The sequence below is a fragment of the Ranitomeya imitator genome, chromosome 6, assembly GCF_032444005.1.
Source record: "Ranitomeya imitator isolate aRanImi1 chromosome 6, aRanImi1.pri, whole genome shotgun sequence".
NCBI lineage: Eukaryota > Metazoa > Chordata > Amphibia > Anura > Dendrobatidae > Ranitomeya > Ranitomeya imitator.
In genome coordinates, this window is record NC_091287.1 from 550,346,812 (window position 1) to 550,359,246 (window position 12,435).

The 12,435-nt window shown below is 42.7% G+C and overlaps 1 protein-coding gene across 18 annotated transcripts in view; it reads right to left on the reverse strand.

Moving 5' to 3' along the window:
• PTK2 (protein tyrosine kinase 2) overlaps positions 1-12,435 on the reverse strand; it is a 194,079-nt gene that overhangs the window by 80,899 nt on the left and 100,745 nt on the right. For all 18 annotated transcript variants that reach the window (XM_069731971.1, XM_069731968.1, XM_069731966.1 and 15 more), the window contains 2 exons: positions 5,706-5,785; positions 1,095-1,157 (listed from right to left, as the gene is read on the reverse strand). In XM_069731971.1, coding sequence (XP_069588072.1) covers positions 1,095-1,157; positions 5,706-5,785 — 143 coding nt within the window. The remainder of the gene's footprint in view (positions 1-1,094; positions 1,158-5,705; positions 5,786-12,435) is intronic.

Sequence of the window (12,435 nt, forward strand, 5' to 3'; positions counted from 1 at the left end):
GTAACTCAGGATCAGTAATGTAATGTATGTACACAGTGACTGCACCAGCAGAATAGTGAGTGCAGCTCTGGAGGATAATTATTGCATTTACACACTGATTCAGTTTTCAATTATAAGATTGCTGGTGTTACCAGTAGATCGACATGAGCTGTAATAAGTGAATATGACAAGGTGGTTTCCGGACAGCCATCATCCTAAACTACCTAAGCCCCTGCAGACGGGAGCTACACAGAACGACTCCACCATTAATTAGTCGCTGCCATGAAGCCGCACCATTTTCTAGTCTCGGAGACATTAGTGCTATAGGTCAGGAGATGGACGGTCCCCCTCGCCTCATACACTGACATGCATGGACATATCCGGCTGTTCCACCCTCACATCAGCTGTTATTAAAGGCCAGAAAAGGGTTATTAAGACGTGCGGCCATAGAGCGACAAATCGATGCCCAGAAAAGAAATCATTGAAAATCCAAGAGCCGAAGACTGAAGATCAAGAAGGATGGAGATCAATCCTCTCCATAGCAGAATAATTGATCCACAACATCTCAAAAAGTCCCAACTAAAGTCCAGGTAATAGGAGTTCTGATCCCACTGGAAGCACCCATAACAATTAAAGGAAGGGCGCCCCCTTGTGGCTGGAAAATAACACATTAAAGGGATTTGTCATTTCACAGTCATTGAGAACAAGGAGTCCTGGAAGTGATGATCCGGCTCCAGAGACCTCATCTCACATCATCCAATCTGTCTGGCATGACATGAGGAGAAAGAAGGATCCGCACAGGGGACATCCACAGAAGGTCTGGGGTCAGGTCTCCAAGATGTTTGGGACAACCTCCTGCTGACACCCTCCATAAACTGTGTACAAGTGATAAGTATCTAAGAAAAGTGATGATGGCGAACGGCGGCCACCAAATATTGATGAGATTTACATTTCTCTTTTCTTCCTTCACTTATCAATTAACAAAATAGAATATTAACACTTCTATATTTGGCGCATTCTTACTGTGCAGCATTTTCTTTTTTAAAACACCTGCCTAAAACTTTTGCATAGCACTGAATGTGTATATAAGTATATATTAATTAGCTAACACTTACTCTAAAACTTCATAGTTCGACTTCTTCTCTAGGGCATTACCTCTCATCTCCCCGTAAGACCGCCTACACAAAAACAAAAAAAACAAAAATAGAAATTAAAAGCAATAATATCTCCATGCTTTATCATACCAGTAGCATTATAGTAGTTATATTCTTGTACATAGGAGCAGTATTATAGTAGTTATATTCTTGTACATAGGAGCAGTATTAAAGTAGTTATATTCTTGTACATAGGAGCAGTATTATAGTAGTTATATTCTTGTACATAGGGACAGTATTATAGTAGTTATATTCTTGTACATAGGAGCAGTATTATAGTAGTTATATTCTTGTACATAGGGGCAGTATTATAGTAGTTATATTCTTGTACATAGGGACAGTATTATAGTAGTTATATTCTTGTACATAGGAGCAGTATTATAGTAGTTATATTCTTGTACATAGGAGCAGTATTATAGTAGTTATATTCTTGTACATAAGAGCAGTATTATAGTAGTTATATTCTTGTACATAGGGACAGTATTATAGTAGTTATATTCTTGTACATAGGAGCAGTATTATAGTAGTTATATTCTTGTACATAGGGACAGTATTATAGTAGTTATATTCTTGTACATAGGAGCAGTATTATAGTAGTTATATTCTTGTACATAGGGACAGTATTATAGTAGTTATATTCTTGTACATAGGAGCAGTATTATAGTAGTTATATTCTTGTACATAGGAGCAGTATTATAGTAGTTATATTCTTGTACATAGGGACAGTATTATAGTAGTTATATTCTTGTACATAGGAGCAGTATTATAGTAGTTATATTCTTGTACATAGGGGCAGTATTATAGTAGTTATATTCTTGTACATAGGGACAGTATTATAGTAGTTATATTCTTGTACATAGGAGCAGTATTATAGTAGTTATATTCTTGTACATAGGAGCAGTATTATAGTAGTTATATTCTTGTACATAGGGGCAGTATTATAGTAGTTATATTCTTGTACATAGGGGCAGTATTATAGTAGTTATATTCTTGTACATAGGGGCAGTATTATAGTAGTTATATTCTTGTATATAGGGGCAGTATTATAGTAGTTATATTCCTGTACATAGGGAGCAGTATTATAGTAGTTATATTCCTGTACATAGGGGACAGTATTATAGTAGTTATATTCTTGTACATAGGGGCAGTATTATAGTAGTTATATTCTTGTACATAGGAGCAGTATTATAGTAGTTATATTCTTGTACATAGGAGCAGTATTATAGTAGTTATATTCTTGTACATAGGGGACAGTATTATAGTAGTTATATTCTTGTACATAGGGGACAGTATTATAGTAGTTATATTCTTGTATATAGGAGCAGTATTATAGTAGAAATATTTTTGTACATAGGAGCAGTATTATAGTAGTTATATTCTTGTACATAGGAGCAGTATTATAGTAGTTATATTCTTGTACATAGGAGCAGTATTATAGTAGTTATATTCTTGTACATAGGAGCAGTATTATAGTAGTTATATTCTTGTACATAGGGGCAGTATTATAGTAGTTATATTCTTGTACATAGGAGCAGTATTATAGTAGTTATATTCTTGTACATAGGAGCAGTATTATAGTAGTTATATTCTTGTACATAGGGGACAGTATTATAGTAGTTATATTCTTGTACATAGGGGCAGTATTATAGTAGTTATATTCTTGTACATGGGAGCAGTATTATAGTAGTTATATTCTTGTATACAGGAGCAGTATTATAGTAGTTATATTCTTGTACATAGGGGCAGTAATATAGTAGTTATATTCTTGTACGTAGGGGGCAGTATTATAGTAGTTATATTCTTGTATATAGGGGGCAGTATTATAGTAGTTATATTCTTGTACATAGGGGCAGTAATATAGTAGTTATATTCTTGTACGTAGGGGCAGTATTATAGTAGTTATATTCTTGTACATAAGGGGCAGTATTATAGTAGTTATATTCTTGTACATAAGGGGCAGTATTATAGTAGTTATATTCTCGTACATAGGAGCAGTATTATAGTAGTTATATTATTGTACATAGGGGCAGTATTATAGTAGTTATATTCTTGTACATAGGGGCAGTAATATAGTAGTTATATTCTTGTACATAGGGGGCAGTATTATAGTAGTTATATTCTTGTACATAAGGGGCAGTATTATAGTAGTTATATTCTTGTACATAGGAGCAGTATTATCTATCTATATATATAATTGTCTAAGGGTTTTTCCGTCTGTCTGTCTGTCTGTCCAGGAAATCCCGCGTCTCTGATTGGTCGAGGCCGCCAGGCCTCGACCAATCAGCGACGGGCACATCGACGATGATGTCATAAAGGACGTAGACATCCCGCGTCTCTGATTCAGCGACGGGCACAGTATCGACGTAGATGTCATAATGGTTGCCATGGCGACGATGATGTCATAAAGGTTGCCTCGACCAATCAGCGACGGGCACAGTGTGCCGCGAATTCTGGAATCATCATTGTCCATATGCTACGGGAACATGCATATTCTAGAATACCCGATGCGTTAGAATCGGGCCACAGTCTAGTAGTAGTTATATTCTGGTACATAGGGGCAGTATTATAGTAGTTATATTCTTGCACATAAGAGCAGTATTATAGTAGTTATATTCTTGTACATAGGGGCAGTATTATAGTAGTTATATTCTTTTACATAGGAGCAGTATTATAGTAGTTATATTCTTGTACATAGGGGCTGTATTATAATAGTTATATTCTTTTACATAGGAGCAGTATTATAGTAGTTATATTCTTGTACGTAGGAGCAGTATTATAGTAGTTATATTCTTGTACATAGGGGGCAGTATTATAGTAGTTATATTCTTTTACATAGGAGCAGTATTATAGTAGTTATATTCTTGTACATAGGGGCTGTATTATAATAGTTATATTCTTTTACATAGGAGCAGTATTATAGTAGTTATATTCTTGTACGTAGGAGCAGTTTTATAGTAGTTATATTCTTGTACATAGGAGCAGTATTATAGTAGTTATATTCTTGTACATAGGGGCAGTATTATAGTAGTTATATTCTTTTACATAGGAGCAGTATTATAGTAGTTATATTCTTGCACATAGGAGCAGTATTATAGTAGTTATATTCTTGTACATAGGGGCAGTATTATAGTAGTTATATTCTTTTACATAGGAGCAGTATTATAGTAGTTATATTCTTGTACATAGGGGCAGTATTATAGTAGTTATATTCTTGTACATAGGGGGCAGTATTATAGTAGTTATATTCTTGCACATAGGAGCAGTATTATAGTAGTTATATTCTTGTACATAGGAGCAGTATTATAGTAGTTATATTCTTTTACATAGGAGCAGTATTATAGTAGTTATATTCTTGTACATAGGGGCAGTATTATAGTAGTTATATTCTTTTACATAGGAGCAGTATTATAGTAGTTATATTCTTGTACATAGGGGTGGCATTATAGTAGATATATTCTTGTACATAGGGGCGGTATTATAGTAGTTATATTCTTGTACATAGGAGCAGTATTATAGTAGTTATATTCTTGTACATAAGGGGCAGTATGTATTATAGTAGTTATATTCTTGTACATAGGAGCAGTATTATAGTAGTTATATTCTTGTACATAGGAGCAGTATTATAGTAGTTATATTCTTGTACATAGGCGCAGTATTATAGTAGTTATATTCTTGTACATAGGGGCAGTATTATAGTAGTTATATTCTTGTACATAGGAGCAGTATTATAGTAGTTATATTCTTGTACATAGGAGCAGTATTATAGTAGTTATATTCTTGTACATAGGAGCAGTATTATAGTAGTTATATTCTTGTACATAGGAGCAGTATTATAGTAGTTATATTCTTGTACATAGGAGCAGTATTATAGTAGTTATATTCTTGTACATAGGGGCAGTATTATAGTAGTTATATTCTTGTACATAGGAGCAGTATTATAGTAGTTATATTCTTTTACATAGGAGCAGTATTATAGTAGTTATATCCTTGTACATAGGGGTGGTATTATAGTAGTTATATTCTTGTATATAGGGGACAGTATTATTTTACCCACATCAGTCACTTTATACCAGCTTTTTAGAATACATTACAGCATGTAGTTGTGTATGACAGGATTCTAGTTATGCTTTTCGGCGCTCCCGATGATGTAACAGAAGAAATATTAATATACATGTCAGATTCTGCACTCAAGGATTAAGTTGTAATTTGAACTGAATTCCTATGTAATTTATTACTCTGCAAGACACGGATTATTGATTAGTGCCTATTACTTGAGCTGATGTGCTGTTTTTTCCCCGCTGAGAGCAAATTCACCAAAATACTCTAACATTCAGATTACCAGGCACTGTACAAAAATGTAGTCGGCTCCAACTGTACGATCAGAAAAAATCCATCTCATCAGAATAGTAAAATTACAGCGGTGCAGGGAGCGGAGGGAAGATGTAGAAAAGAATCCACCACGATGGAGGAAATATCATTATTCCCATAAATACCAGTGATTTATCTCACCGGTCACAGAGTGCGGATGCTCCAATCTCAGAGTATATGTAACACGTAAATTCGCGATATTACCGGATTTCAAGACAGCCGAGCTTCAAAGCAATTTCCTGGTCCACTTGGTCCGCCATCTCCAACATGTAGTCATTTTTCACCTGCAAGAAAAAGGGAACAAGAGTTAGAAGAGGCCTCAGGATTACACGTGTCAGAGGAGAACAGGGGGATAACTATAACTTCCAGCAAGCCTCCAAAACCACATCCCCGGGAACAACGCTGGGTACAGACCAAAAGTTTGGACACACCTTCTCATTTAAAGATTTTTCTGCATTTTCATGACTATGAAAATTGTACATTCACACTGAAGGCATCAAAACTATGAATTAACACATGTGGAATTATATACTTAACAAAAAAGTGTGAAACAACTGAAAATATGTCTTATATTCTAGGTTCTTTAAAGTAGCCACCTTTTGCTTTGATGACTGCTTTGCACACTCTTGACATTCTCTTGATTGAGGTCTGGAGACTGAGATGTCCACTCCAGAAACTTCACTTTGTTCTGCTGTAACCAATGACAAGTCGACTTGACCTTTTGTTTTGGATCGTTGTCATGTTGGAACGTCCAAGTACATCCCATGCCCAGCTTCCGGACTGATGATTGCAAATTTGCCTTCAGTATTTGCGGATAACGTGCTACTTTCATCTTTCCTTCAACTTTGACCAGGTTTCCTGTGTCTTTGTAGCTCACACATCCCCAAAACATCAGCGATCCACCTCTGTGCTTTACAGTAGGAATGGTGTTCCTTTCATCATAGGCCTTGTTGACCTCTCTCCAAATGTAACGTTTATGTTTGTGGCCAAAAAGTTCAATTTTGGTCTCATCACTCCAAATTACCTTGTTCCAGAAGTTTTGAAGCTTGTCTCTGTCCTGTTTTGCGTATTGTAAGCCAGATACTTTGTGGCATTTGCGCAGTAATGGCTTTCTTCTGGTGACTCGATCATGCAGCCCATTTTTCTTCAAGTGCCTCCTTATTGTGCATCTAAAAACAACCACACCGCCAGTTTTCAGTGAGTCCAGTATTTCAGCTGATGTTATTTGTGGGTTTTTCTTTGCATCCCGAACAATTTTTCTGGCAGTTGTGGACGACATTTTTGTTGGTCTACCTGACCGTGGTTCTGTTTCTGCAGAGCCCCTGATATTCCATTTGTTAATCACAGTGTGAATGCTGCTGACTGGCATTATCAATTCCTGGGATATCTTTTTGTATCTCTTTCCTGTTTTATACAGTTCAACTACCTTTTCCCGTAGATCCATTGACAATTCTTTTGCTTTCCCCATGACTCACAATCCAGAAACATCAGTGGCTGGATGAAAGATGCCAGAGTCTGTCTGGATCCCAGAAACTCACTCAGCTTTTATGCACACACACTGATTACAAGCAAACAGGTCACAGGTGAGGATGCTACCTTTAATAGCCATTCACACCCATTTGTGTCAACCTCTGTGCATGTTATCAGGTCATAATCACAATTTATACTTCAAAAGTATAGTGATAAAAATGACTGCTCAACATGCAAATATTCAGCCCTCAAACCGACCCAACAGAAGAAAAATTAAATAAACAATGGAGACACAAATTAATCCCCCCCTCCATTTATTATCGAATTGACCTGGAGAAGAATGTCATCAGGTGAAAAAAAAAACAAAGACAATGGAATTGTGTTTTGTTTTTTTCTCTTAGGCAATGTTCACATGTTGCGTTTTTGCTGCATTTTTTAATGCAATATTTTAGCTGCGTTTTACAGTACCAGCAAAAGCCATGGAACTTTAGAAGTCTCCTGCACACATTGTTTTTTTTTTTTTTTTGTGACTGAAGTGGAAAACTGCTGAGTTTTTGCAAACTGCAGCATGTCACTCAGTGTTTTTGCAGCGTTTTTTTTTTACCCATAGAAAGCAATAAGTGCAAAAATGCAGCTAAAATGCAGGTATCGGGTTTTGCTGTGTTTTTGTGCAAAAACCTTAAGGAAGTTGTATCGTGATATTTTTGGGGGGCACTAAACTTTATCGGGATGCACAAGACAACATTAAGGCTATGTGCACACGCTCAGGATTTTTTGCGTTTTTTTCGGCTGTTTTCCGCGAGAAAAGTGCTTAAAAAACCTATACATCAGCATCCCATCATTTTTAATGCATTCTGCAATTTTTGTGCACATGATGCGTTTTTTTTCCCCGCACATAGCCTTACACAGCAAAATATGCGGTTTGTAAGCAGCTTCTTTACTGCTGAGAGCAGGTTTTGCCAGCAGAAAAAAAAAAAACCAGCAGCAAAAACGCAAAGTGTGAACATAACATTATTTTACGCCGTTTTATTTTTTTTCTCCCCATTTTTCAGTAAGTTATATGGTAAAATGAAGGCAGTCATTTAAAATTACAACTCGTCCTGCAAAAAAAAAAACACACCCAAAAAAGGGGCCCTCGTACAGCTAAGGCGAAAAAGGGAGAAGTAAAAAAAAAAAAGAGGCTAAAGTGTAAAATCACCCGATTATAAATATGTTAAAGGGGGATTCTATCTCAGTAAGTTATATGCAATAGATCTTTGGATGTTTGACCCCCACAGATTCTGAGAATGAAGGGGCACACCGGACGGTCGGGTCCCCACCAGAGTCTTCCTGGGGTTTTTAGATTTCCCTGTGTGACCGGAACCATAAGCTGCAGGGGATGAAGCACTAAAGTAGCGCTTTGGCCTCCAGGTTCAGTGACTGTCACATAAGTCAGACCCACAGGAAGCGGTGAAGGGGTGTTGAGACTTAGCAGTACCGTTTACGGCCACTACACAATGTGCGGCGCTGTGGCACTTCAGGTGGGCTGCAATGGCTTCAATCAGCTGATCGGTGGACGTGCTTGGAGCAGCGCCCGCCACAATGTGATGTCATGTGACCCTTTATGAGGATAAGTCGTGATATTACAGACCTGGAAAACTTTAGGAACTGTAATATTACTAGGATATGCCATCCTTTATAAAGACAGGAAAACTCCTTTAAACACCAACAAGCCTCCTCCAGCTTCCTAAATGCAGAGGTGAGAAGTGCAGGCCCCGACAGGGACGGATTATGCCCAGGTCCTGACAGGGACGGATTATGCCCAGGCCCTGACAGGGACGGATTATGCCCAGGCCCTGACAGGGACGGATTATGCCCTCGAGGTGCGTTGTGGATGAAGATTTCTTGTCTTAGGACACAAACGACTGCAAAACCGTCCGCAGCTCATCCAGCCGCAGAATTACCACATTCACACATGGATAATGGAAGGGTAAGACAAATACTGAGGGGAGACCCCAGAGATAAGGGGCCAAGATGCGATTTTCTTAGGTGCCATATTTTACCATAAATCCGCCTCTTGGATTCGGCTTTGTCCCCTTAATATCGGATCATTGCTCCAAATACCTGAAATCTAAACTCATCATTGACATCAGGAGAGTTCAGGGTCGCGGCTCCCACCTCCCCCACAGACGGGGCACCTACATCTGTTGTGGTATGGGTGTACGGTGGGAAAGAGCGGGGGCAGGGCAGATCAAGTCCTGACCCCAAACTTTAGCATCCCAGCTGCCACCCTAGCAGCCATATGCCGGCTCACCTCCTCCCTGCGGTACGGTGGAAGATACAGACACCAGGATGCTGAGGGTAGACGCACGCCGGACGGGAATGCTGCCCAATCATCCTCCACAGCACAGAAAACAACAGCGTGAAAGTGGATGAGATGGTAACAAGTCTTCTCCGCAGTGTTCATCCGCAGGAAATTGCGCAGATTTGTGGATTTTGCGTACTTTAAATCCAGACTAAAATCCGCAGCAAACACAGAGCAGAGGGACTCATCTGCAAAACCCACCAACTAAGAAGGGTGGGATCGTTTCCCGGCAGAACTGGTAGGACTGTGCCCAGCTGCCCACCGAGACGAGGTGATAATTGGGTGGACGCTGCTCCGCGATTCTGTCTATGAGGATGCCGCGGAGCGTGACCACTGTCTGCCCGCAGGGAGAGCAGCGCACCACCACCGTCTGCCCGCAGGGAGCGCAGCGCACCACCACCGTCTGCCCGCAGGGAGCGCAGCGCACCACCACCGTCTGCCCGCAGGGAGCGCAGCGCACCACCACCGTCTGCCCGCAGGGAGCGCAGTGCACCACCACCGTCTGCCCGCAGGGAGTGCAGCGCACCACCACTGTCTGCCCGCAGGGAGCACAGCGCACCACCAGTGTGACAGCCACTGTGCCTGCAGGAAGCACAGCACACCACCACTGTCTGCCCGCAAGGAGCGACACCACCAGTGTGACCACCACTGGGAGCGCAGCGCACCACCAGTGTGACAGCCACTGTCTGCCCGCAAGGAGCGCAGCACACCACCACCGTCTGCCCGCAGGGAGCGCAGTGTACCACCACTGTCTCCCTGCAGGGAGCACAGCGCACCACCACTGTCTCCCTGCAGGGAGCGACACCACCAGCATGAACACCACTGTCTCCCCGCAGGGAGTGCAGCGCACCACCACTGTCTGCCCGCAGGGAGCGACACCACCAGCGTGACCACCACTGTCTGCCCGCAGGGAGCACAGCGCACCACCAGCGACAGGATACAGACATGAATGGCAATGCCAGTTACAACTCATCACGTAGCACCGAAGTCTCTAAAAGTGGACATAGCAGCCAACAAGCTAAAGTTATAAGAGTTTATTGTGTCCTGGGGATGAGTGCAAATGGAGAATAACCAGGCCCACGCACCCATATGATGACGAAGCAGGAGAGACTGCAATGGCATCGGTGCTGGCACATCCCCCGGATACACAGCAGCCGAGAGAAGCCGCCTGACCCGTGCCAGCTGTGGGCAGGACTGACAGCTGAAGGATAGGGGGTCGGCTGCCATCTGCCGCCCTCCTCCCCACAAGAGGTCACAGGCAGCTGCACCTTGTAGTTGGGTCTGTGCCGTGACCCATTTTTAGCCGCCCGCCCCCTCCCTGCCGGGTAATTACAGGGCCTGGACACTTTGAAGCAGACAATGTATTTAGCCACGCAGCACCCAACGGGTAATTACAGGGGTCCGGACACTCGTCTATTGTGCCAGGGTACAACGATTGTTATATGGGTGACAAGTAACAGACGCCATCGCAGACCGGAAAGGCTGTGACACTCAGGGGTCCTGGAAAGGCTGGGAGACCCCCAAAGCACGCTGCAAGCTCCGGCAGGGGCGTCCTCTAGGTGACGTATAATAGGCTGACACTCAGGGGTCCTGGAAAGGCTGGGGGACCCCCAAAGCACGCTGAAAGCTCCGGCAGGGGTGTCCTCAGGGTGACGTATAATGGGCTGACACTCAGGGGTCCTGGAAAGGCTGGGGGACCCCCAAAGCACGCTGCAAGCTCCAACAGGGGTGTCCCCAGGGTGACGTATAACAGGCTGACACTCAGGGGTCCTAGAAAGGCTAGGGGACCCCCAAAGCACGCTGCAAGCCCCTGCAGGGGCGTCCTCTAGGTGACGCATAACGGGCTGACACTCAGGGGTCCTGGAAAGGCTGGGGGACCCCCATGCACGCTGCAAGCTCCGGCAGGGGTGGCCTCTGGGTGACGTATAATGGGCTGACACTCAGGGGTCCTAGAAAGGCTAGGGGACCCCCAAAGCACGCTGCAAGCCCCTGCAGGGGCGTCCTCTAGGTGACGCATAACGGGCTGACACTCAGGGGTACTGGAAAGGCTGGGGGACCCCCATGCACGCTGCAAGCTCCGGCAGGGGCGTCCTCTAGGTGACGTATAATAGGCTGACACTCAGGGGTCCTGGAAAGGCTGGGGGACCCCCAAAGCACGCTGCAAGTTCCGGCAGGGGTGTCCTCTAGGTTCCGCATAACGGGATTGTTATTGGGAAATGTCCGAATTCCTCCGTTATCAGTTCTCGTCCTTGGTTCTCATGAGTCACAGAGAAAACAACTCAGATTTCCAGGAGTAACACTGGAGGGTCGTGAAGTGGTCACGGCGGAACAGTACCCTGCGTGGACCCAGCCATAATATAGGTACCCTCACCACCATACATTTTAGGCTGTCTATCTGATTTTACGGTTTCATAAAGGGGCATTCTCATACTATCCACGTAGCACTGATGGGGCGGACATGTCAAATGCCTGAAGGGTGGGAGTCGCACCCCTGGGACCCTGGTTTCTAGTCTAATATCTCCAGTGACTACAGTTTCAGAGGTGGGGCCCCCATATCAGTCATTTATGGAATGTGTTTGAAAAGTGAATACCCCTTTAATACCATCTCTATCTGGGAAAGCTTGGTGAAGACCATTATGTATTACAGGTGTTGAGTGGTAAGTCGCCCGACTTTCCATGACCCCCCAAAAAAATTTAATGGGCCAACCAAGAGCGAAGGAAGCAGATGCTCATCACCCAGCTTTCCCGGAATCATATAAAACTGATAATACAGGCAGATACTAATACTTTCCATCACCTCCGATGAGACTGAGCGTGGAGCCAGACAATGGCGCAGTGTTCCCGCAGCACGTGAAGCCTCCCCTGGCTGCGAGCGGTGGAGGTGCGGACACAGAGCGGCTTTGTCCTGAGCAGCCGAGGCCATTAATACCATGAAGGTTGTGTGTGATGTAAAGGGGTGCGATAAGCGGTGGTGGAGGAGGAGAAGATAAGCGGCGCTGATCACAGAACCTTCCGCCTGCGGGTGACGATTCTGTAATCTGTAAAACCACTAATGTGCGGAATAAAAGTTTGGATTTTAGGCATTTTTAAGATTACACCGTTTCCACTCTTAGTTTTTTC